The sequence below is a fragment of the Microchirus variegatus genome (genome assembly GCF_963457635.1).
Source record: "Microchirus variegatus genome assembly, chromosome: 19".
Classification (NCBI taxonomy): Eukaryota; Metazoa; Chordata; class Actinopteri; order Pleuronectiformes; family Soleidae; genus Microchirus; species Microchirus variegatus.
This window is the reverse complement of record NC_139820.1, coordinates 3049110-3071889: the sequence shown is the minus strand read 5'-3', so window position 1 is coordinate 3071889 and position 22780 is coordinate 3049110. Positions and strand designations below refer to the sequence as shown.

General features: G+C 44.6%; 2 protein-coding genes across 2 annotated transcripts; one reads left to right on the top strand and one right to left on the bottom strand.

Moving 5' to 3' along the window:
• Positions 1 to 1641: 1641 nt before the first annotated feature.
• pla2g6 (phospholipase A2, group VI (cytosolic, calcium-independent)) lies at positions 1642 to 12387 on the bottom strand. The gene is made up of 17 exons (XM_083906149.1): positions 12367 to 12387; positions 11495 to 11716; positions 11192 to 11401; positions 10547 to 10727; positions 10253 to 10440; positions 10070 to 10166; positions 9209 to 9391; positions 9013 to 9121; positions 6242 to 6332; positions 5975 to 6138; positions 5740 to 5890; positions 4828 to 4964; positions 3607 to 3761; positions 3468 to 3519; positions 2513 to 2628; positions 2353 to 2426; positions 1642 to 2254 (listed from the first exon to the last, which is right to left on the bottom strand). The coding sequence occupies exons 2-17, from the start codon at positions 11707 to 11709 to the stop codon at positions 2110 to 2112; spliced, it is 2268 nt and encodes a 755-aa protein (XP_083762275.1). The 5' UTR covers positions 11710 to 11716; positions 12367 to 12387; the 3' UTR covers positions 1642 to 2109.
• Positions 12388 to 14173: 1786 nt separating this feature from the next.
• cbx6a (chromobox homolog 6a) lies at positions 14174 to 21849 on the top strand. The gene is made up of 5 exons (XM_083905510.1): positions 14174 to 14270; positions 15824 to 15867; positions 15949 to 16014; positions 16784 to 16844; positions 17525 to 21849. Exons 1-5 carry the CDS (start codon positions 14202 to 14204, stop codon positions 18686 to 18688), a joined length of 1404 nt encoding a protein of 467 aa, XP_083761636.1. The 5' UTR covers positions 14174 to 14201; the 3' UTR covers positions 18689 to 21849.
• The last annotated feature ends 931 nt before the right edge of the window (positions 21850 to 22780 follow it).

Below are 22780 nucleotides of genomic sequence, written 5' to 3'. Positions count from 1 at the left end.
TTTAGACCCAGTCAGCGGTCGGGACGCGGGAAAATACGCCTGCGCTGTGGGGAAACACAGGTCACGTGAAGAAGTTCTCACAGTCCACAGAAAAACCAGTCCAGCACACCGTCCATGGATACCGGTCGTCACCGGAGTCGCTGCAGTTCTACTGTTTTTGATTATATCTACGGTTGTTTTCATGTGGAGGTGAGCAACACTGTTCATTTTCAGCTCGCCACGCCATGGCATGGTTAAGTTGTGTTTCCACTAGCATAGTAGCTACCAAATGTGGGCGGAGTCAGCACGGCACCGCTGCATGAAACTGCCGTGACTTCATTTTAACTGATCTACAGTTCGGCTTGATTCTTGTGTCGGACGTCTGGCGACGTCATGCGTAGCATCGCCTTAGCTTCCTTGGAATCTCTCCAGAGCAGGTACTAAAAAAGTACCTAGTATGCTAGCGGAAACACAACTTAACCGTGCCGTGCCGATCCGGTGCAAACACAGCATAAACTGGCTTAATTTCTCAATTTGTTTTATCTTCGCTAACTAGAAAAAAGACGACTTCCAGAAAGTCTCCTGGAGCTGAAACCTATGACAACGTGGAACAGGTAAAACAAAAAAATAAGAATTTTCAGAATAAGCGCTGGATTTTAACAGTGGTGACTGGAGGAAGTAGGTTTAGTGAACACGGAATCTTTGCGAACTTTTCCCATCGGAATTATAGTCTGAATAATTGTACGTGCAGTAGCTTCGTTCACGAGAAACGAAACTTAAATAAAATGATGATTTCCTTCTCTCTCTTTATTAGATAAGTCTTGGCCACGAGTACGCCGACATCTCGGCTCCACCACCGCCCGAACACGTCTACAGCACAGTTACTTTTCCAAACTCCACCGACGCCGTCTACTCCACTGTCAAACCACATTAGCACATATGCTAATGTCAACATGGGACCCACGTACAGTACATGATGTCCTGTTCCTCAGCTTGTAGCTGTTTAATATACAGCAATAACCTATATTTTTGAATAAATTATATCATTACAACAAAACACTTGGAGTCATGCATATTTACTACTGCAAATGTACTCATTATCGGCGCAAATTGAGCATAAAATGACAAAGAATCAGCCATTTAATCACTGTAAACAATTGCAACTTCTTGCATAATTATGTCTCTCAGTTAAACTTGATCAAATGTGGACGTTTTTTGTCCCTAGGAACAAATTTGGAAGTTTTTTCAAAAAACAAAAACACTGCATCAAAATCAATGTTTCTTAGAATTTCAAAATATTATTAATATTTGCTGTGTATATTTCAGGCTGAAGTAGCTTTAAAAGATTGACTTTTTCAAAGTGGTAAAAAACAATATACAATATTTTTACAGCAGTTTTTTAGGAAGGTGCCATTTTCTGCCACAAGGATCAAATTAGTAAGTTTTTTGAAAGGAACTCTTAATCAAACGCCCGATAAGCTACGACTGTATGACTGCAACAACGAAACAAAGCAATCGTGTATACAATGTAAGTCAATATTCATATATTTTATTAATATACCAGTTTCATCCAAATACAAAAAAAAACAAAAAACATTGGATTATTATTATTATTATTATTATTCTTACGTCAAGTTTACTTTGTGCAAGTAGCAAGGAGTCTTTGTTTCTCTCTCTTTCAAGTAAGTCCATCATTCAAGTCTCATTTTCAGTCCTGTTCTAATGCTACAAGTTAAACACAGTGGTTACGAGGTTGGATATTTGTGTTAAATGGGAATGAATAGCGGGGATGGGAAAACGGTACGAATGTGGGGTCCCTGACACGTAAGGCGGAATGTGGAAGCAGCGTGAAAAGGACTTAAAGTTGTTATGAAACGCGGTATGGAGAGTGGAACAAAAAAGAAAATGTGTCGCTTCAGTGCGATTGTGCCACATTTTAATGTGGTTGGTGTCACTTCCTGCAGTCTCACACTCAGACACGCAAAATCGTCTGTCAAGTCACTGGTTCCTACTTACAGTAAACCGAATAAACAACGATAATAACTGTTGCGTCAGACTCATTTCTTTGACCTTCTGTCCTGCCAATCATCTCTCTTCTGCTCTCACACACACACACACACACACACACTTTCAGTGATTCACAAGCCTGTTAGCCAAGGACCGGAGGACCTCTCTCTTCTCATACAGGTACATCTGGGTTTCCCACAGCATGTCCACCAGGACTGCGTCACTCACCTCGTCCAGCATCACCTCCTGCGACAGCTGGGGGCTCAGTCTGCACACGCAGAGGAGATGAAGATATTTAGTCAGAAATTAAACCAAAAAAAAACAAAAAACAAAACAGGAAAGACCAGGAAGTCAACGTGAGCAAACCTGTGATAGATGGTGTCAATCATTTCACACCAGGCTCTTGCTCTGTCCACAGCACAGCCGTCAGAGTCTGTGCACTGTTCAGACAATTATACAAACATCAAAGGTTAGGAAAAGGGGTCACGGGCATGGTTTTATTTTTATCTGCAGGTGCAGTACTCACACAGTCCACCAGCATCTTGCCCAGCTCCTTTGCCCCGACGAAGCTCTTGGCGAGCTCCAGGGGATTGGACGGTCGGAAAACATCCACAGAGCTCACCACCACCTGAGGGGGTTTACCTTGGAGACGTAGCCAAACACGAGCATGAATTATACACAGGTGCACGGGTATTCTCCTGTGCAGCTTTGTGGGCAAGGGACAAAGTGACTTAAACGGCATGGGCACGTTAGCGCGTTAGCGCACGCCGCGATTCCATGACGACTGACCGGAAAAAGACGTGCGCGACGCCATGTTTACGTGCCGCGGCACCGGAGTCCAGGCACCGTTTACCAGTTAGCTCCGTTAGCTCCTTTAGCGCCGTTAGAAGCGCCTACAGTCGAACTGGAGCGGACACAAAAGCACTTTAGGGGAAGGCAATATAGAAATAAGAATGACATGTATTGGCTGAAATCTCCATATTTATACTAGCGCTGGGCACGTTAGCATGCTAACGGCGTCAACGTTAACGCACACTAACGCATGACACGTTTCCATGGCGACTGACCGGAAAAAGACTTGTGTGATGTCATGTTTACGTGCCATGACACCGCAGCCTAGGCACCGTTTACCAGTCAGCTCCGCTAGCGGTGTTAGCTCCTTTAGCGCGCCTACAGTCGAACTGGAGTGGTCTGTTTATTAAACGAAAAGAGCGGCGCTACAAATAACCAGCGTACTTGTATACTAGCGTTACTTTAGAGTCACGTAAACATTACGTCACGCGCGCATGTTAGCGTTGATGCCGTTAGCGCCGCTAACCGCCGCTAAAGTGCCCAGCACTAACAGATACAGATAATTCTCTACTCTCTTAGGGTCTGGAAAGGGTGTCGTCGCCTCCCACTTCCAAGAGGTGTGGCCAAACGACATTCTGGGCTAGAAATTCACTTTTTTTAATCATTAAAACATTTGATCAGAGGCTTACCTGTGCCGAGGGAGATCACCATACCCAGTTTCTTGATTTCATGCCTGTGACCCTGAGAGGAAGCAGGAACAATACGCGTTAAATGTGCACGTAATAAAGGATCACGGAAGAGGAATCCAAACAGAAGATGTCAGCCTACCTCTGCCTTTAACGATTTGTTGTACTGATGGATCTCCGACATGGCGTCCAGGGTCGGGTTATTGGCGAGCAGCCCTCCGTCCAGAAAACGGCCCATGGGTCGGAAGTAAGTCGGAGCAGCGCCGCTGGAGCGAGCAGCTCGCCACACTAGCTGTTCTGATAAAAAAAAATGACAAGAATACGATTGATGAGCCAAAACAGCTTGAGAAAAGCTGGAAAACACACAAACACATTCATCCACGGTGATTATGGATCCTTTAAAAGTCAATTTTCTTATTATTTATTACATTTAAAGGCTCAGTGTGTAACACTTAGGAGGGTCAATAGTTTCCATAACCTTAGAATACGCCATTTTATATGTACTTTAAGGTTATACAGGGGCCACCATCTTGCTACAGTGTACCAAATGGACGAACCAACCAGGATAGTGCAATTTGACATTTTGAAGCAGAGTTTTTCTCGAAAAACAAAGAATAATGACATCCTTTCAGCCACCACAGTTACAGATCAGATTCATACACACTGGACCTACACTACCGTTCAAAGGTTTGGGCTCAACTATGCAATTTTTGTTGTGTTTTCCATTAAAAGTCACACTTTTATTCATCAAGAGAGTTGCAAAATGAATAGAAAATATAGTCAAGACACTGAAAGAATCAGCAAAACTGTTTTCAGCTGTGCTAACATCATTGCACAAGGGTTTTCTAATCATCCAATAGCCTTCTAACGCCATTAACAAACACAATGTACCATTAGAACACTGGAAATGGACCTCTATACACCTATTTCTGAATCATTTAATGTTACATTCATTGAAAAAAATAGTGCTTTTCCTTCAAAAAATAAGGACATTTCTAAGTGACCCCAAACTTTTGAACGGTAGTGTATAACACTAAGGCTAATTCGTGAGTTGAGAAAATGTAACGTGAGATATTTTGTCCGACGTGTAGAGTCTCCCACATCCACACACCTTCATCTGTCACCTTCCTACGCTTTCTGGTTGGCTCCTCTGTGTATCCTACTATCAACACATCCTCATCCTCCCATCCTGTAACAACAACACGGCCGACACGCAAACAACTCAGGCCAAGGTTTTAATTTAATTTAATTTAATTTAATTTAATTTAACTTGCAGTCATCCAAAGTTTAGATTAGATTCGAGGACTTTGACGCCATCCCGTGGCGTGGATGGATAACACGGGGGTAACACTCGCGGACTTACCTTGCGGAATGGTGATGGGTTTGAACGTGGCGGTGGTGGAGTACGGCGGCTCTCTGCGGACGGAGGGCGGGTCGTAGTTCCTGAAGATGTGCAGCTCGCCTGGGTGTCTGTCGGCGAGGACGCTGGTCACCATCACCCTGCAGGAAGGAAAGAGAAGAGTCAGTGAGGCATTGAGAAATGTCCTTATTTTTGAAGGAAAAGCACCTTTTCTCAATGAATATAACATTAAATGAATAAGAAATACACTCTATACATTGTTAATGTGGTAAACGACTATTCTAGCTGCAAACGTCTGGTTTTTAATGGAATATGTACATAGGTGTAAAGAGGCTAATTTCCAGTGTTCTAATGGTACATTGTGTTTGCTAATGGCGCTAGAAGGCTATTGGATGATTAGAAAACCCTTGTGCAATGATGTTAGCACAGCTGAAAACATGTTTATTTGGAATAAAAATCATTATTTCTGATCTTGTCAATGTCTCGACTATATTTTCTATTCATTTTGCAACTCTTTTGATGAATAAAAGTCTGACTTTTAATGGAAAACACAAAAAAAACTGTCTAGCTGACCCCAAAGTAGTGTAGTAGGACTTCACAAGCTTCATGAACCATTACACTCTTAGAAATAAGGGTTCCAAAAGGGTTCTTCTACAAGGGCTGAGGTTCTACCTGGAACCATCTGCTTCCCCTAAGAAAGGGTTTTTCAAGGGTTCTTGGTAACACTAATGGTTCCAGTAAGACCCATTTTGATCAAGAGAACCCTTTGAAACCCCTTTCCCGAATAAAAGGGTTTTAAAATGGTTCTTGGTGGAACCCTCCAAAAGGGTTCTCCTATGAGGACAAGCAGAAGAGCCTTATAATGGTTCTACTTGGCACTTTTATTTCTAAGAGTGTATAGAACCAAGCGGTTACCTGGGGAACTGGACTTCCGTCATCTTGGTGTTCTCTCCAAACTCCTTCTTCAGGAAGTCCTCCAGCGGTGCCGACTCGTAGGGTCGTGACCCCTTAAAAACCTGCTCCTTCATCCTGAAGTATAAGCAGCGCAGGTACTCCATTGACTTACCTACATATAAAAAAAAGAAGCAGTTATTTTTTTGTGTTTTTGCGTTACATGAAACAACGTAAAGCATTAAAAAAACGTGCAAACCGTGGACTATAGCGAGGGCCAGTATTCCCCCGGTGCTCGTGCCAGCGACCCAGTCAAAGAGCTCTCGGGTGGGTCGACCGGCCTCCTTCTCCAGAGCGATCAACATCTGGATCAGCACCAGACCCTTAATGCCTCCGCCGTCCAGACACAGCAGTCTGTCCAGCCTGCAGGAGAAGAGAGAGAGAAAACACGTGTAAGCCTTGCTGTTTTTCAAAAGCTGCACAGTGCGACAGCGTTCAATCTGAGATCATATCAGATTAGACTCACTTCGTTTTCTCCATTTTGGGGCCGTCCACTTCGGAAGCGCTTCTGCTCATCGCGCTGATCGCGGCGCCCACGTGCACGAGGTTGTCGAACCCTGTGAGCCAATCACAACAGCTGTTTATTGGTGACGATGGGAAACGACTGTAGGGTCACCGAGTTTTCTATTAAGTGGTAGTTACTAAAAAATTGAAAGACATAGATCCAATGACACATCTAAACTGATCTGCAGAGTAAAGCAGATATAAAATATAAAATCATTCCTTAATTAAAGCACTACATTTTATTGTGTTAAAAGGAATTTCAACATATTTTATTATCCTAACTTTCTTTCTCCTTCTTCTGAAAACCGCCTCCGTCAAGCAAAACTATCAGACCAGACCGAGGGAGCGTTTGTATGTATACAGCAGCAGTGCAGGAGCAGGTGGGGGACACCGAACCAAGCATTTTTTGAGCAGCAAGAATTAACTTCTGAAACTTTTTTGTCGGACGCCAAATTGTTTTACGGTCGTCTCACTTTACTAGCGCAATGTTGCTGTTGCCTCCATTTGTCTTAGACGTAAAACGAATCACTTCCTGATCTAAAATGTGCAGTAAATATCAAAATCTATAAGACAGAGGGAGCGTTTGTATACAGCAGCAGCGCAGGAGCAGAATTAACTTCTGAAACTTTTTTGTCAGATGCCAAATTGTTCTGCGGTCGTCTCACTTTACTAGCGCAATGTTGCTGTTGCCTCCATTTTGTCATAAAACGAATCACTTCCTAACCTAAAATGTGCAGTAAATATAATTATCTATAAGACCAAGGGAGCGTTTGTATGTATACAGCAGCAGCGCAGGAGCAGAATGAACTTCTGAAACTTTTTTGTCGGACGCCAAATTGTTTTGCGCTCGTCTCACTTTACTAGCGCAATGTTGCTGTTGCCTCGATTTATTTTGTCTTAGACATAAAACAAATCACTTCCTGACATAAAATGTGCAGTAAATATAAAAATCTTTAAGACAGAGGGAGCGTTTGTATGTATACAGCAGCAGTGCAGGAGCAGAATTAACTTCTCAAACTTTTTTTGTCGGACACCAAAGTGTTCTGCGGTCGTCTCACTTTACTAGCGCAATGTTGCTGTTGCCTCCATTTACTTTGTCTTAGACATAAAACAAATCACCTCCTGACCTAAAATGTGCAGTAAATATAAAAATCTATAAGACCGAGGGAGCGTTTGTATGTATACAGCAGCAGCGCAGGAGCAGAATGAACTTCTGAAACTTTTTTTGTCGGACGCCAGATTGTTCTGCGGTCGTCTCACTTTACTAGCGCAATGTTGCTGTTGCCTCGATTTATTTTGTCTTAGACATAAAACAAATCACTTCCTGACCTAAAATGTGCAGTAAATATAAAAATCTATAACACAGAGGGAGCGTTTGTATGTATACAGCAGCAGCGCAGGAGCAGAATTAACTTCTGAAACTTTTTTGTCGGACGCCAAATTGTTTTGCGGTCGTCTCACTTTACTAGAGCAATGTTGCTGTTGCCTCCATTTCGTCTCAGACGTAAAACGAATCACTTCCTGACCTAAAATGTGCAGTAAATATAAAAGTCTATAACTATAAAGCAATAGAGAGGCAGTAGAGGTGATGGATGGTGATGGACGGTGTTACCTATGCTTTGAGATGTGGCCTTGAAGGAGACGGGAGGAGGGCTGCTGGGGGAGGGAGGGAGGCAACGCTGGACTCCTACACTACACAGCATGTCCAGCAGTATCTTTCTATTAGGACCTTTCAGATTTTAACACACACACACACACACACACACATGCAAGCGAGTCAATGTGTTAACACATGCACCCAAACAGCAGAGAGAGAGAGAGAAGAAAGAGGTGGATAAAGACAAAGAGACAAAGAGAAAGAAGAGAGAAGACCAGCGAGCTGTTAGCAAACATCATGCATTTTTAAAACCATCAACACAACAGGAACATTTTGTGTGCACACCACCATTTCGGCTTCAGAGAATCAACTGGGTGCTTTCATACACATTTTTTCGCTAATGCACTAATCTTCCTCATTTCCAATACCACACTCTTATTATTCATGTGGGCTGTGAATGCTGAATTGACGAGATTAAAGGGCTTAAAAGCTTAAGGTAGATTAAGGTATTATAAAAAAAAACTGTTTTGTCACTTTGATACGAAAGTTTGGGCTCACCTATACAATTTTATTTGTGTTTCCCATTAAAAGTCACACATTAATTCATCAAAAGAGTTGCAAAATGAATAGAAAATAGAGTCAAGACATTGACCATTGATCATTAACCACCAGCAAAACTGTTTTCAGCTGTGCTAACATCATTGCACAAGGGTTTTCTAATCATCCAATAGCCTTTTAACGCAGTTAGCAAACAGAACGTACCATTAGCAAACACTGGAAATGGGCCTCTATAGACCTATGTACATATTCCATTAAAAACCAGACGTTTGCAGCTAGAATAGTCGTTTACCACATTAACAATGTATTTCTGATCCATTTAATGTTAGATTCACTGAAAAAAAACCAACACATTTTTACATTCGTAACATTGGTATCAGTCCAGAACATCATTACTTAACTATAATCTAAATCATTCATTGCATCATGCTGAGGTTTCACAATCGACAAGCCACATGACATCGAACACCATTCACTTGTTAGCGGAGTTATTATATTCTATAATAGCACAATTTCACTCTCAGATATTCCTTATTTTCCTAATGTTCTTAGCGTAATATCATTTTCATTCTCCTTACCTTTGCTGTTGCGTGCAGCGATCAGTCCCGGGGTTTCTCCCAGGTCGTTGTGGATCTCCACGTCGGCACCAAACACGATCAGAGCTTTGATCAACTCCATGTGGTCCATCTAACGAGCACACAAAAGAAACGGAAAGTCTTTACATTTTTAACCTGGAAAACAGACAATGCATGTACAATGGATGTAGATACACACCTTCATAGCCAGGTGAAGGGCCGTGTTCCCATCCTGACCCCTCAGGTTGGCGTTCGCCCCATGGGTGAGCAGCACCATGGCCGCCTCAAAGCGCCCCCTCTTGGTCAAAACGTGGAGGGCGCTCTCGCCGGTCTTACTGAGGTAGTTGACCGCGCAGCCGTGCTCCAGCAGCAGGCGACACATCTGACGCAGAGACGCCAACGTTGTTTATTTAATAGTTTCATGAGTTTGCGTTCATTGCTGCCATTAGCATTTCCCGCCCTTTGACCTGACGTTGCATTAGCGGTGTTCGCTAATAGCATCATAGCAGCGCAACTCATTCAACAAAGACAAATTAGGTCACCAACTTCCTGATAAGAAAATAAGTAATCTAATGTAGGAGCCATATATTAATTTGTATTTTCTGGGTTTATTCCTCCTGAACACCAGGGGGCATACTTGTAAAGGCTGAAACATTCCCTATAACCATATAGGGATGAATAAGTGACGATTATTTTGCTAACCGAGTAATGTGTCAGTTATTTCCTGGGTGAATTGATGAATCGCTTGGTCAAAACCAAAACGATTCAGTTTAATGGAGAAATTGAAGAAAATATTCACATTTAAGATGCTAAAACGATCAGAAATCTTGTTTTCATCGGGAAAAAAAGCTTCAAACCGATCATCGATTATCAAAATAGTTGACTATTCATTTAGTAATCGATTAATTTCAGCTCTAAATAAGTGGGTTAACAGCTCTTTTTCTGTGCTTTAGGCAAGGGCCTTGCTTTAAGAAGACTTCCAACTGTGATTAAGAAGTTCAAACTGTGGATGGCAGCATCACATTTAACATTAACTTAAAATATCAGGATTATTTTTTACCTCAGCAGTTTTGGCCCAGTGCAGCGGCGTCCCTCCATACACCGAGTCTTCTGCCTGGAGCTGCCCTGGATCTGCTTTAAGGATCTCCTCCACACACCTGTCAAACCGGGCAAATTAGCATCTGTGTTAACTGTTAACTGTGACAACCGTTTTTTAAAACCCTGACCTACGTCCTCTACTCACCCCTTCTCGCTGTACTTCATTGCACTGTGGATGGGATAGCCGGTGCCGCCGATGGCGTTGCACTTGGCCCCGCCGTCCAGCAAGGCTTTGACGGCCTCCACGCGTCCCATGCGGCACGCCACATGGAGCGGCGTCTCCCCGTTACAGTTGAGCTCATTCACGCCCGAGCACAGCCGCGAGCACAGGACCTGGGTGAGGAGAAGAGGAGGAGGAGGAGAACGACGCGATGGAGCGGTGCGGAGGAGGGGAGAGTTGTTTTCATGACTATTACTATTCTACGGATCGTTTGCTCACCTGGATGACGGCGGGAGATTCCTGCTTGGCGGCGCAGTGCATGGGGGTCTCGCCGTTGCGGTCTTTGATGTCGGTGCGAGCTTGGCTTTCCTCCAGCAGCTCCTTGACGGACACCAGGTCGCCGCGCTCGCACGCCAGATGCAGCGGCGTCTGACCCGACGCGTTCCGAGAGTTGATCTGACTGGAGGGGGAAGAAAAATACATAAATAACTCCACTGAGGGGTCAAAATATGTCAACTAAAGTCTTTAAAAACCAGGCCGCTTGGGCTGCTAAGATGTGAAATGAATGAAGTCCATAATATATTGAGAGAAAGGTCTGCAACCAATGATTTTTTAAACCTATTAACCCTTCTGTGTTGCGTTAGGATTGTTTGGGGTAACATCATAGTACGATGTGGTGATATCTAGCAAGTCAGATATGTTGTTTGTGCAGGATAAACGACAAATATTTGTTTTTAATTTCACGATTTCTTCATCTTCACAATAAATTTCCCCTGATAACACTACTTAAAATCCTAATGTATTTCAGAAGCCTGCTCTGGGGCTTTTATTTTGCTAAAATTAGCAATTCAATGTTTCCACAGAGATGGATTAACAGTGCGCTACGGAGCTCTAATACCTCGCATCTCTCGCCTCTCATCGTACCTCTGGATGTAGTTGTGTTTGAGACACTCTCTCAGTCCCGTCTCCACGGCGACGTGGGCGGAGCTCCAGTCCGGGTGGCTGCGGACGCAGTCGACGATCGGCTGGGTGGTCTCAGCTTTCAGGGGGAGTGTCTCGTAGAAGGGCCGGAGCTTGAGGGCATACTGCGGGAACCAGTTCATGGCGTCCTCCTCGGAGCCCACCTGAAAGAGCCTGTATACAATGTGAACGTGGACAGGTCATAGCATGCAATAAAAAGGGCTCCTCCGCCTCTCGCCCCACTGCACCGTGTGATTGGACACTGACCTCAGGACCACGTTTGGAGTCTCGGGGCACATGAGGAGACAGTCCCACGACTGGCAGCTGGTGTTCCGGTACAGCACCATGCGTCCCTCCTCCTTCAGCAGCTCTTTGCCTCCTCCGCCGTAGTCGGACAGCGGCACGTCCCGCACCCGGTAGGGGTTGGTGAAGAGGGTGGAGACAGAGGACACCGTGTCCAACAGCCGGCCAAGGAACTGCATCGTGAACCTGTTGTCGTAAACATCAATGAATGATTTATTTCAAGGCCCGGATGGACGCAAGATGGCACCACTTTAGTGTAGCAACAGGTGTACCACCACTGATATTACACGGTACTTTCAACATTCACAAGGATCCTGACAACAGAAACCTACCACCCTCAACTACAGGCATGTGTACAGTGTATATTGTCCCATTCCTGACAGTGAATTGTGTGGTTTGTGTGGTAACGACCCACTTATCTCCTGTGAGATAAGCTAACTGTGTCATCCTCGTCTTCACCAGTTGAGCTAAACACACAGGGTTGATAACGCAAGTTAGTTGTCAACTACATCCACTTCCTTCCGGTATACCCCCCCCCATGACACATTTTTAATAACTATAAATAATCGACAAGGAACGAACAAGTGTCTCCATTCAAGCTGCTCGTGAGTTTCCAGTTACCCCGAATCAATTTGACATGATACCGCCGCTCACAGCCTGTATCCACACACACTGTCAAGGGAAACGAGCCCTACGTGTCTTTAATGTTATTATTTTAATATTTAAAGAACTCCAACGTACACGTTACTTTCTTTACTACCGTGTTGAGCCGTGGTTAATCGCATTAAGTGGCGTAAAAACAGCCCGCTTGAGCCTCTCTGCGTGCGCTTACTTACCCGCTTGCCGTGCCTCCGTAAACCGCCTGACTTCTGATAGCTAACGTCAACAACCGTGACGCAGCAACCTAGCCTGACGGCAGACCCCCGAGTGACGTGACGCTCCTCCAATCAGAGCTGCGAGGGGGGAAAAGGGGGGAGGGGCCTGTTGGATTGACAGCGAGAACGTCCCGCCCACCCACGCACACACACACTATCAACTCACACTTTAGTGTTTGTCTGAATTTGCAAAGACAAACAAATAATCAAATCCAACTTTATTTGTACAGCGTTTAAAGACAATCACACAATAACAAATAAAAGACATAAAGGCTCACAAGAGGCAATAAAATACATATACAAACAACTAAAATAAATTAAATAAAGCATAATAAAAACTAAAATAAAGGCAGAAAACAAGAATAAAAAAGGCTCAGAATCAATACACATATTTTATTTTTGAATATCTCCAATGTGTAGTGTATTGCATAGCTTTGTGGTATATATTACTGAGTTTTCCTAGCAAAAATCACTCAGTATTTATTTTTTTATTGTGCTAGTAATATAATGATATTGACAGGTTTGGGCCATATTGTGTCATAGTATGTCCCACATTGTAAACAACAAAATAAATACACTTCATATGCTCACTCTGCTTATGGCTGTAAATAAATGTCAGTTTTTATATTCAGGATTTTTCTTCTGTACTGAGTGCACATCTAAGGTTTAGTCCTTTTCTACACTGTGTGTACATTTTTGGATATTGTGCATTTGTATCTTATTTTTTATTCTCATCTCTACTTTATTATTTACTCTATATGTACATCATGAGTGTACATTTTTACCAGTATTTTATTTTATTTTATTCTATTCTTACTCTTATCTTTACGTTTTATTTCTCTTTTAATAGAGTGAATTTGAGCTGTTGTAAATGTGAATAAAGTCATTCATTCATTCATATGAACCCATTAGGATGCATGTATGACATTAAAGGTGCATTATGTAATAAATCTGGCCATTAAATCCTCCTAATATGTCACAGAGACTCAACAGGAACAATGTTCATATAACAAACTGAACTCACCAACAACAACAGTACAGACAAAATATTTGCATTAAAAAAAATCTTTTGCAGACTGCAAATCATGTTTTTGGCATGTGGCGCCACCTACCAATCATTGCAGTCAGTAGAGTCTCAGTTGCCGAGCAACCACGGGTTGCCAGTTACGTCAGAAAACCAAACCTCGGTAAAAGACCTCGGTATTTTGAATTTGAATGTAGTAACCGTTTTTGGCCACATTCTTACATATGGCGCCTTTAATTTACAAAGACAGAGACTTAGAAAACTAAGCACATGTTCACTACAGTTTTAGTTATAAACACACAATGCAATTTAAGTAAGTTATTGTAAAAAAATAAAATAAAACATTTAAGTTAACGAAAATGTTGTTGTTTTCAATGTTTCTCTATAAGAACCATTATTTATTATTTTTATTATTTTATCACTCAGTGACAGTGAGAGAGCTGGAGGCAGCGCGCGCTTCTTCGCATCCTCCCGAGTGTCTTCACCGTTGCCAGGGCGACGCGATGGGCTGACCCTGGCCACGTGACACATTTGCTGCTGCAGTTGTTGTGTGTGTGTGTGTGCGCGCGCGAGAGAGAGAGAGTGAAAAGAGAGAAAGAGAGAGTGTCCTCCTCCTCCTCCTCCGCCGCCTCTCTCAGTCTTAGCTCTGCCTCAGAGTGGCTGTGTTGTCCGGTCAGAGCAGTCAACAGAACCGAGGCTGGTCCACCACCACCATCACCACACCGCGCACAGCCATTTAATAAACACAGGTCGCTTGGTTCGGGCATGAAAGATGGAGCTCTCGGCGGTGGGAGATCGTGTTTTCGCCGCGGAAGCCATACTGAAACGCCGCGTCCGTAAGGTGAGCTAGCAGCACGTCCCGCTTCTTTTTCAGCTGCCGCGGTAGAGCACGGTACGGCACGTCACGGCTCCGGTTCGTAGCCTCCCGTGTCTCGCAAAGTACCCGCTGAAGGCCTTGTGGCTCGCGGGTACCTGTTTTTTTTTTACTTCGCGGTTAGCTTAACAAGCTAAACCTAGCTTGAACGTCCAGGCGGGTAACGGGGTAATAAAAAAGCCCCCAGCGACACAAAGAGGAGCCGAGTACGAGCTGCGGGGGGAACGAGGCTCCCCGGTGAATGTGTGCCCGTGTGTGCTGAGTTTTTAATAATAAAAAAAAATGGAAGGGCCCGAATTCTCCGGCAGCTAATGGCAGCTAAAAGCTACGCGGACACCGTCCCCCTCAGAGCTGCCCGTGTAGTAGTAACCCGCGCCGGGGGCACTTTTTATGAGGCTGTTGTTTTCCTCCAGAACGCCGAGAAACATGGTTCCAAACCATAATGTTAACCCGTGTGCTGGTGGAACGTGGAAAACAGATGGTTATCGAGCACCAGTGTTTTTATTAGCCTGTTTTTGAAGTGGTAGAGTCCAGGTACAGTGGTTTTGGATCAGGACTTGGTCCAATGTGGTCTATATGCTGAAAAAAAACGTTGAAATGTGCCTTTATTGCATTTACACAAATAGATTAAAGGTTTCACAAATCAGAGGGTGTGTTTTTATGAATCTTCGGGGTCTGTAGATTAATCTAGTCCAGATTTGAGAAGTCTAGGTACACTGGTTTTGGATCAGGACTTGGTCCAATGTGGTCTATATGCTGAAAAAACGTTGAAATGGGCCTTTATTGCATTTTTACGAATATAATAAAGGTTTCCACAAATCAGAGGGTGTGTTTTTATGAATCTTCAGGGTCTGTAGATTAATCTGCATCAAGTTAATTTCCCCTTAAGTTCCGAATCGGAGGCTAACTTCAGCGCCGTAATGCTAAAATACCTTATAAATGATGCTAGGATGCCATCTTAAAGCAGCAGGACGATACTTATTATTGATACGTATGAATTATTACACGTCTTAGTGCACCTCTCCTCTTTTGTGCAGATGCATGCTATTTGAGAGAAACTTTAAAAAAAAAAAAGCAAAACAAAAACAATGACCAAATATAGGCTTGAGAATGAGCTCTGCGTACGAATGGGCAGGAGTGACTTGGTCTTCCTGAAGGAATGTGGATATTTACTATGCAGCTCAAGTTACTCCTGTGCTGTAAAATGTGTGTGACTTCATGGGATTCCTGGGAGCCAGGATGAGCTCACAGCAGCAACATAAGCAGCAGCAGCAGCAGCAGCTTTCACAACCGCACAAGTTCTGCTGCTTATTTGAAAAACGGCATCGTTCATTTCAGATGAGGTGATGATGAAATGACGATGTTGTGCTGCACTAAAAGGACAGAAGAACATCTCGAGTGTTTGTTAAATACCCAAAAGGCAAATCCGGTCCAGATTTAATGGATTTTCTCTGCCTCTGTCATTTTACAGTATCAAAGCTGCTTTTGCTTATTTCCTTCTCCTTTTTTTTTTGTTGCAGGCAAGACTTGAATACTTGGTGAAATGGAAAGGATGGGCAATGAAGTAAGTCGTGCTGTATATGCTATGCATCTACTGATGGTGTTCATTAAGTCCAGTTTGTTATAATTGTTCCTTTATGTGCAGACACAGCACCTGGGAGCCAGAGGAGAACATTTTGGACGACAGGCTGATTCTGGGCTTTGAGCAGAAGTGAGTAATAACTTTCTTTGCTGTAAGTTAGCTAAAAATCAGGTTTTTTTTCGCAGGCTAGCAGCTATGTTTTCACTGAGCTTGTGCCCCCTTGTCCCTTGGCTGCTCTTCAGTAGAGCTAGAGCTAGCGTGTAGCTCACACAAACGCAATAAACCCGAACGATCCATTTTTATTAGGGCACATTACAACAGGGTATCCGAGGGGTCTTAAAAAGTCTTAAATCCAATAATTTGAATTTAAGGCCTTACAATGTCTTAAAAGGTCTTAAATACAATTTTGTTACTTTTATTTAAAACATGCATAAACTTCAGTCTCGCTTTGAAATGTTTCTGTTTTTGAGGATGCGATAACAACAATAACTACAACACGGAACTAAAGTAGGTCACCTGTGTTCCCCGGTGAGAATTTATCGAGCACCACCTAGCTAGCGTGCTGTTGCAGCTTAGCATAACAGCAGAGAAAACTTAATGTAAGCCGAATTGCAAGTTCAACGATTTGTGGCTCCAGTTTTTCCTTCATGTCTTTAGTACTTTTTTGCCAGTATGGATTTGAAATGGGTCTTAAATTTTTCATTATGGTCTTAAAAATGTCTTTAAAAGTCTTACATTTGACTTGTTGAAACCTGCAGAGACCCCGTACAAAGATGTACAGTACATACATGGAAGTCATGTTTGCTGCAACACCACCAGCCACGCCAAAGATGCTACGTCGAGTGGAAAAAAAACTTAAGCTCATGTTGGTAAACTGTGTGCGTTATGTTTTCTGCAGGGAGCGCGACAGGGAGGTGAACGGACCCAAGAAGCGAGGCCCGAAACCGAAACACTTGAAGGTAATGTTTGTATTTTTAATCGATTCAACTCACTCTCGGGTAGATGCGTTTGCTGAGCGTAAATGAAAGTGGAAAAGTTTGTGGTTTCTTACAGTTAAGTTTCTTCTTTCGGGTTTCTGCTCGTTTGAAGTTTGCTTACATGTTTGTAACGTGCATCGTCCCGCTGGTTTTCATTTGTACAAATCAACTTAAGCGGTTACGCTGAGCCTTTTAAGATGTCTCGCATGGGCCATGTTTTTGTGATCAGCTGCAAAAAGAGGCTCTTTATTATCGTTTAAAGACGGCGTCAACAACTAGAGCAGCGTTGGTTGTAAGTAAATCAATAAATGGTCGTCTTTTGACGGACTTTTCAGGTCAAAAGACGTTGTTTACATCTAACTTTGGTTGATAGTTGTGCTGTAAATGGTTAGCCTAGCTTTGGCCTAACAAATCTGGGGCGAACATTGTCGTTTGGTCCAGAAAATGTTTTAAAAAACAATGTTCTCGAATGTGAAAATCTTGTTTTGTCCACAAACCAAAATTATTCAGTTTTAATGATTTCTTTTTTATGTGGAGCAAAGAAACAAAGAAAATATTCACATTTAAGAAGCTAAAACAATCAGAAATCTTGTTTTAATCATGGAAAAAGCTCAGCAGCAGTTTTCTCTTAGTAAAACTCACTTCTTCTTCTTCTTCTTCAGGGTCGGCAGAAACGAGAACCCAGCAGCCAGACCGCCAGCGCCCGCAAGACGACATCGCGCTCCGCTTCCAGCCGGGTGATCCCCTCCTCCTCTGCCGCGCCTCACCACTTACCGTCTTCGTCCTCTTCCTCGGCGGCCGCGCCCTCTCCCAAGCTCAACTCCCTCGCCGCCACGCACAAGCTCAAGAAGGACATCCACCGCTGCCACCGGATGTCCCGGCGCCCGCTGCCCCGCACCGACCCCCTGGCGTCCAGCTTCTCCAACCCCGGCGGCTTCCCCTCCCGCATGCACGTGTCGCCCTTCTCCGAGACCGTCCGCATCCTCAACCGCAGGGTCAAGCCCCGGGAGGTCAAGCGAGGGCGAATCATTCTCAACCTGAAGGTCATCGACAAGCCGGGGAGAGGCGGCGGCGGCGCCACGGGAAGCCGGAACGCCGCCGCGGGACGCCACAACATCCCGTCGCGCAACCGCATCATCGGGAAAAAGGGAGAGGCTCCGTACAGGCCTTTCCAGCCTCCTCTGAAGATGCTGGGCTTCCCGATGTACGGGAAGCCGTTCGGGCTGCAGTGCGGCGGCCCGCTGCCTTTCCACGCCCACCCGGGCTCGCGCTCCAGGAACAGCCACGCCCCTCCCTCCTCTCAGACTCGGACTCCTCCCTCTCCTTCCACCTCCAGCGGCTCTGAGGGGAAGTCTCCCACCGCCACTGCGGCTTCTCCCTCCGCCCAGGGTCCCGAACCTCACGCGGAGACCCAGAAGACCGCCAAGCCTCCAGCTCCGGCCACGCCCTCTGACGCCGACATGGCGCCGCCCGTCCTCCCCTCCTCGCCGTCCCCTTCTTTAGAGGATGACAATGACGCGGAGGGCGCCCCAGACCGAAAAAATCCCGCTGCTGCCCCGTCCTCTGGTGACCAGAGCTCCGCCCCCACTGAGCCGCAGCGGGTGCCTGCCGAGGGAGACCCCGACTGGTACCCGGAAATGGCGCCGAGCTGCAAGGACGTGGTGGTCACCGACGTCACCACCAACCTCGTCACCGTCACGATAAAGGAGTTCCCGTCCCCGGCCTCCTGCCCCGCCTCCCCCTCCGCTCTCCCGGACAACAACGCCGCCGCCGCCTCCTCCTCGCCGCCCCCCGCCTCCGACAACCCCTCCCCAGCCAAGCCATAAACAGGAGAGCGGGCGATTATATGAAGGTGTTCACGCCAACGTTGCCACTTCAGACCCTTCCTTCCTACCTTTTTCCCCCCGTAAAAAGGTTTGTCCGTGTTGATGAAATGTAATGTAAATTTTAGAGCTGCAACTAACTGACGATTATTTTCATGAAAACGGCGGAAAATGCTAAGAAAACGTCGATCAGCGTTTGTCGAACCTGGGAACGACGATGTTCTCCAACGTCTTTGTTTTGTCCACAAACCAAAATGATTCAGTTTTAATGATTTCTTTCTTGAAATGTTCACATCCAAGAAGCTAAAACGAGCAGAAATCTCGCTTTAATCGCGAACAAAAAGCTTCAAACCGATGATCAAAATAGTTGACGATTAATTTAGTTTCAGCTCTAGTAAATTTACATCACCCAGCTATTGAATAGTAGAAAAAAAAGAGCATATTTTTGTTAAATAGAAGATGTATAAATTAGAAAAGGGGGCAGCTAATAATAAGCTTCTTAAATTGCCATATTTTACCACTTGCACGGCACCGACTCTGGCTTTGAAGCAGACTTGGACGGAAACGGAGTTTGTTGTCGTTCGCTCCTTTGCACCCGACATGTCGGGTGTTGAAATCTTGTCGCTTGCGGCGCCAATGGAAACTTGTTTCCATCTGGTGCGTCGAGTTGCAGATTCCATCGAAACAACTTTCCTCAGTCTGTCGTACACGGCCAAACGAGGTGTTACGCCGATTTCCTGCCCCCGCCCGCCAACCCAAGAAGTCCAGCTTGTCGATGATAAACGAGGTGCGTGTTTGTTTTTTGCACTTAACACAGCTGGACTTTCATATATTGCATCAATACATTGAGGTAAATGCAATGCACTTCAAAATAAAATGTAGTTCCATCGATTCTTCAAGGCCTTTTTCCTCCCCGCCCGCCGCCCCTTCGCTCTCTTGAACGTACGTACGAATATGAGTTAAGTATTTACAATATGCACGCACAACCCTTTTTTAGAAGCTGCAAAAACAATATACAGAAAGTAGTTCTTAAGTTATTGCTCCTTAACCTCGCCGTATCTCCCTGCGTATTTTTGTTATTCGTCATCAAACCCCGCCCACAAATCTGCAAATGACGTCCGCCGAGACTCTAAACTGGTCGTCGAGCTACGCTAGGTGTTTGAGGAGTCTGTGGAGGACTTCTAAATGTCAACGTTTGTCTGTTAAAGACTGCTCCACACTAGAGGATCTTCAAAATCTGGACGGCGAGCTGTTGGCGTCCATACGTTAGCGTACATTAGCATACATTAGCTTGTCTTTATGGTCAAAAACCTCCCAAGTTGCTGCCGTTTCAGACCGAAATCTCACCCCCGGAAGACGGAACTGTGTTGCGATTGGCCGGGGCCAACGAGAGCGTTCCCAACTGGTACCCGGAAGTGACGTCATTAGCGTGACGTTAGCTTTCATGAGCGCAGCGCCCCCCCTCTGGAACGGTGGATGCACTGCAACTCATTATCAAAACATTGTGAAACGTAGTCCCTCGTTGACCCGGAGTCGGACCCAGAAGTGAAACACCTTCCACAACGGACGTTCTTCTTCTTCTTCTGCGGTTCAATGTACGCAACCGTATGTGCCCGGACTAGTGCCCGGTTTAGGAGGATCTGCTGTTCAGGAGACGGGATCTTTACGTCAAGATTCCAGGCTTATTTTAGAGCGCTTGCAGAGCCCGAGAATAAAATAAAACCCAGCGTTCTTAGCAGTGGCTGAACTGTTGGTTTCCAAACTTTAGGGCTTCATAAACAAGGTAAAAACAGCGTTAATTGGAACTTCTATGGTCTATGGGAGCTTTAATAGCGGTTGCGTACGTCTTTGTTTCGTCCGATGGCGTCCGAGAACGAAATCTGGCCACTTCATCCTCCAGCGTGGGACGGCCTTTACCGTCCAAATTGTCCGGTGGAGCAAAGACCTTACCGCCCTCCCTCCCTCCAGCCCCTCGTTTGTTTGTTTGTTTGTGCGTCGTGGGGTCTTGTCGTTTAGCTAACAGTGCTTTACTTGTATGTTTCTAAAGAAACGGGGATTGTGCAGCACGGTTCGCGAACTTCGCGGTATCCCGTCGAACTGGGGGAATGTAAACCATCCCGAGACTTTTGCGGAACGAGCGAAATTTCCAATTTTGTATATTTAAAAACAACCTGGCGAGACTGAATCTTGCGACTATGAAGAAACTAAACCCACTGTACACAGAATCTTTAGTTCTTTTTTCCTCTGGTGCTGCCTTGCTCATTGACCCCCCCCCCCCACACACCCCCTCATACCTTAGCTCTTACTCTGATGTGTTTTCAGTATTTTAAAACATCTTCCACATGTATTGCCTTACAGCCGCTCCATTCAACCCCTCCGGTTACACTCCAGGTGACGTTTACCTCGCCGACTCTTCCGTATACCATAACGTTAGCATGTTTACTTTATGTACTTGTACGTAAACACACACCGTAATAATAACTCTTGACTGTTAACGTAGCGTTCTCTCTCTCTCGTGTGTCATGGTCGACCGCCGACGTGTGCTGGACGGTTCTCTGTGTCGTCGACGCAGTTTCAATACTCTGTCTCTCTCTCTTCATAGGTGGAAATGGAATGGTTTATTCCAAAAATGTTAGCGCGCGCTTTTGGAATACGCCTTTCCGTCGACTTTGATGTCTTTTAAATGGTGGTTAGAAGTGACTTTCTTGCAGTTGGTAGACGTGTAAAAGGTGTTCGGCTGCTATGTGCCAACAGTAAGCGATGTTTTCCTTGTTTTTTCTTTCTCGTATATGGGGGGGGGGGTAAGCGCATCTCAACTTAGTGGCCTGTCTCTCAACCAAATAGGGCTCTTGATTTTTTTTTTGCTATTTGACTTTTGTACGCTTTTTTTGGTTTTGTTTATTCGTGGCGTTGCTAAGGAAGGATCCTTGTTGGAATGTGGATATAAAGACGCTTAAGCTGTTTTATTTTGTACTGTAATAGTTGTTGTTTTTTTAACGGTATGCATAATGACGTTCATGTGATGCTGTCCATTAAAAAAAAATACGCCATATCTAATAGTCCAAACTCCCCCCGATTTTAGCGCGTCGGGGCAGTTTACGTACGTTGTTGGACGATAGCGACGACGTGACGAGATGTATCTGAACTTCTGAAGCATGTTTTGCAGAATCCTTATTGTACAGATGATGTATTGGGTGTCATGTTAACCATTACTATTGTTGCTTTCTGTGTGTTTCTTGTACAAGGCTTTGAATTAAAAAGCTCTTTAAAAAGAAAAAAAAAATGCGGGTTTTCTTTCGGGGGGCGTTTTTCATTCAGCGTCCGATGCCAGGGTTTTTGTAAATGGACGTTGAAATTGCTTGAATTTCGTGCAAGAAAGAAGTAAAGTTGATGTTTACTTGCACCGTTTTTTTGCATTGTTTGATGTGAGATTCCACGCAGGACGATGAGCGAGTAAAGCGAGCAAACGACAACGAGACGCCTGGGAAATTAAGACCGACTTGGACCCGTGATCCCAAGAACAATCACTTGTCCAAACGCAGATCATCCAAGGTCATTGTGCGACTTTTGGCCCTTGAATTTGAGGGGATTTATTCCTGGAAAGTCCTTGAATTCTGGTGTGGGGAACCCTGGTGAGTACGACACTGTCCTTAATTTCTCAGCTTTTTCTTCGGCCTAAAGGTCAGGACCAGTGTAGTCCTCATGGAGACGGAAAACCTGATCCCAGTGAGGCAGAACCTCATTTCTGAGGAACTAGGTTAGGGTTAGGACTATGTATGTATTGAGGTCAAAATAACTAATTCATGGGTGTTTACATGACATTAAAGTGCTTTTTTGGTGAGTTAAGACCTGGTTTTAGGGTTAGGGGATAAAATGTGCATTAAAACCTTGACAGAGAAGCTAAAATGCTCTGTTTTAGCCGTCGGGGAAACTGCTTTATTATCATGGGAAACATCGTTCACCATGAAAATGTGTGTTAACGCAAAGCTCTGAGACAGGACCTCAGGGTGGTGTGTTATAAAAGAAGGTCAGAACTCACTATCTCTCTCGCCTGCTGTTACTCACGAGTCAATGCTGTTTTCTCAATCCCATCCA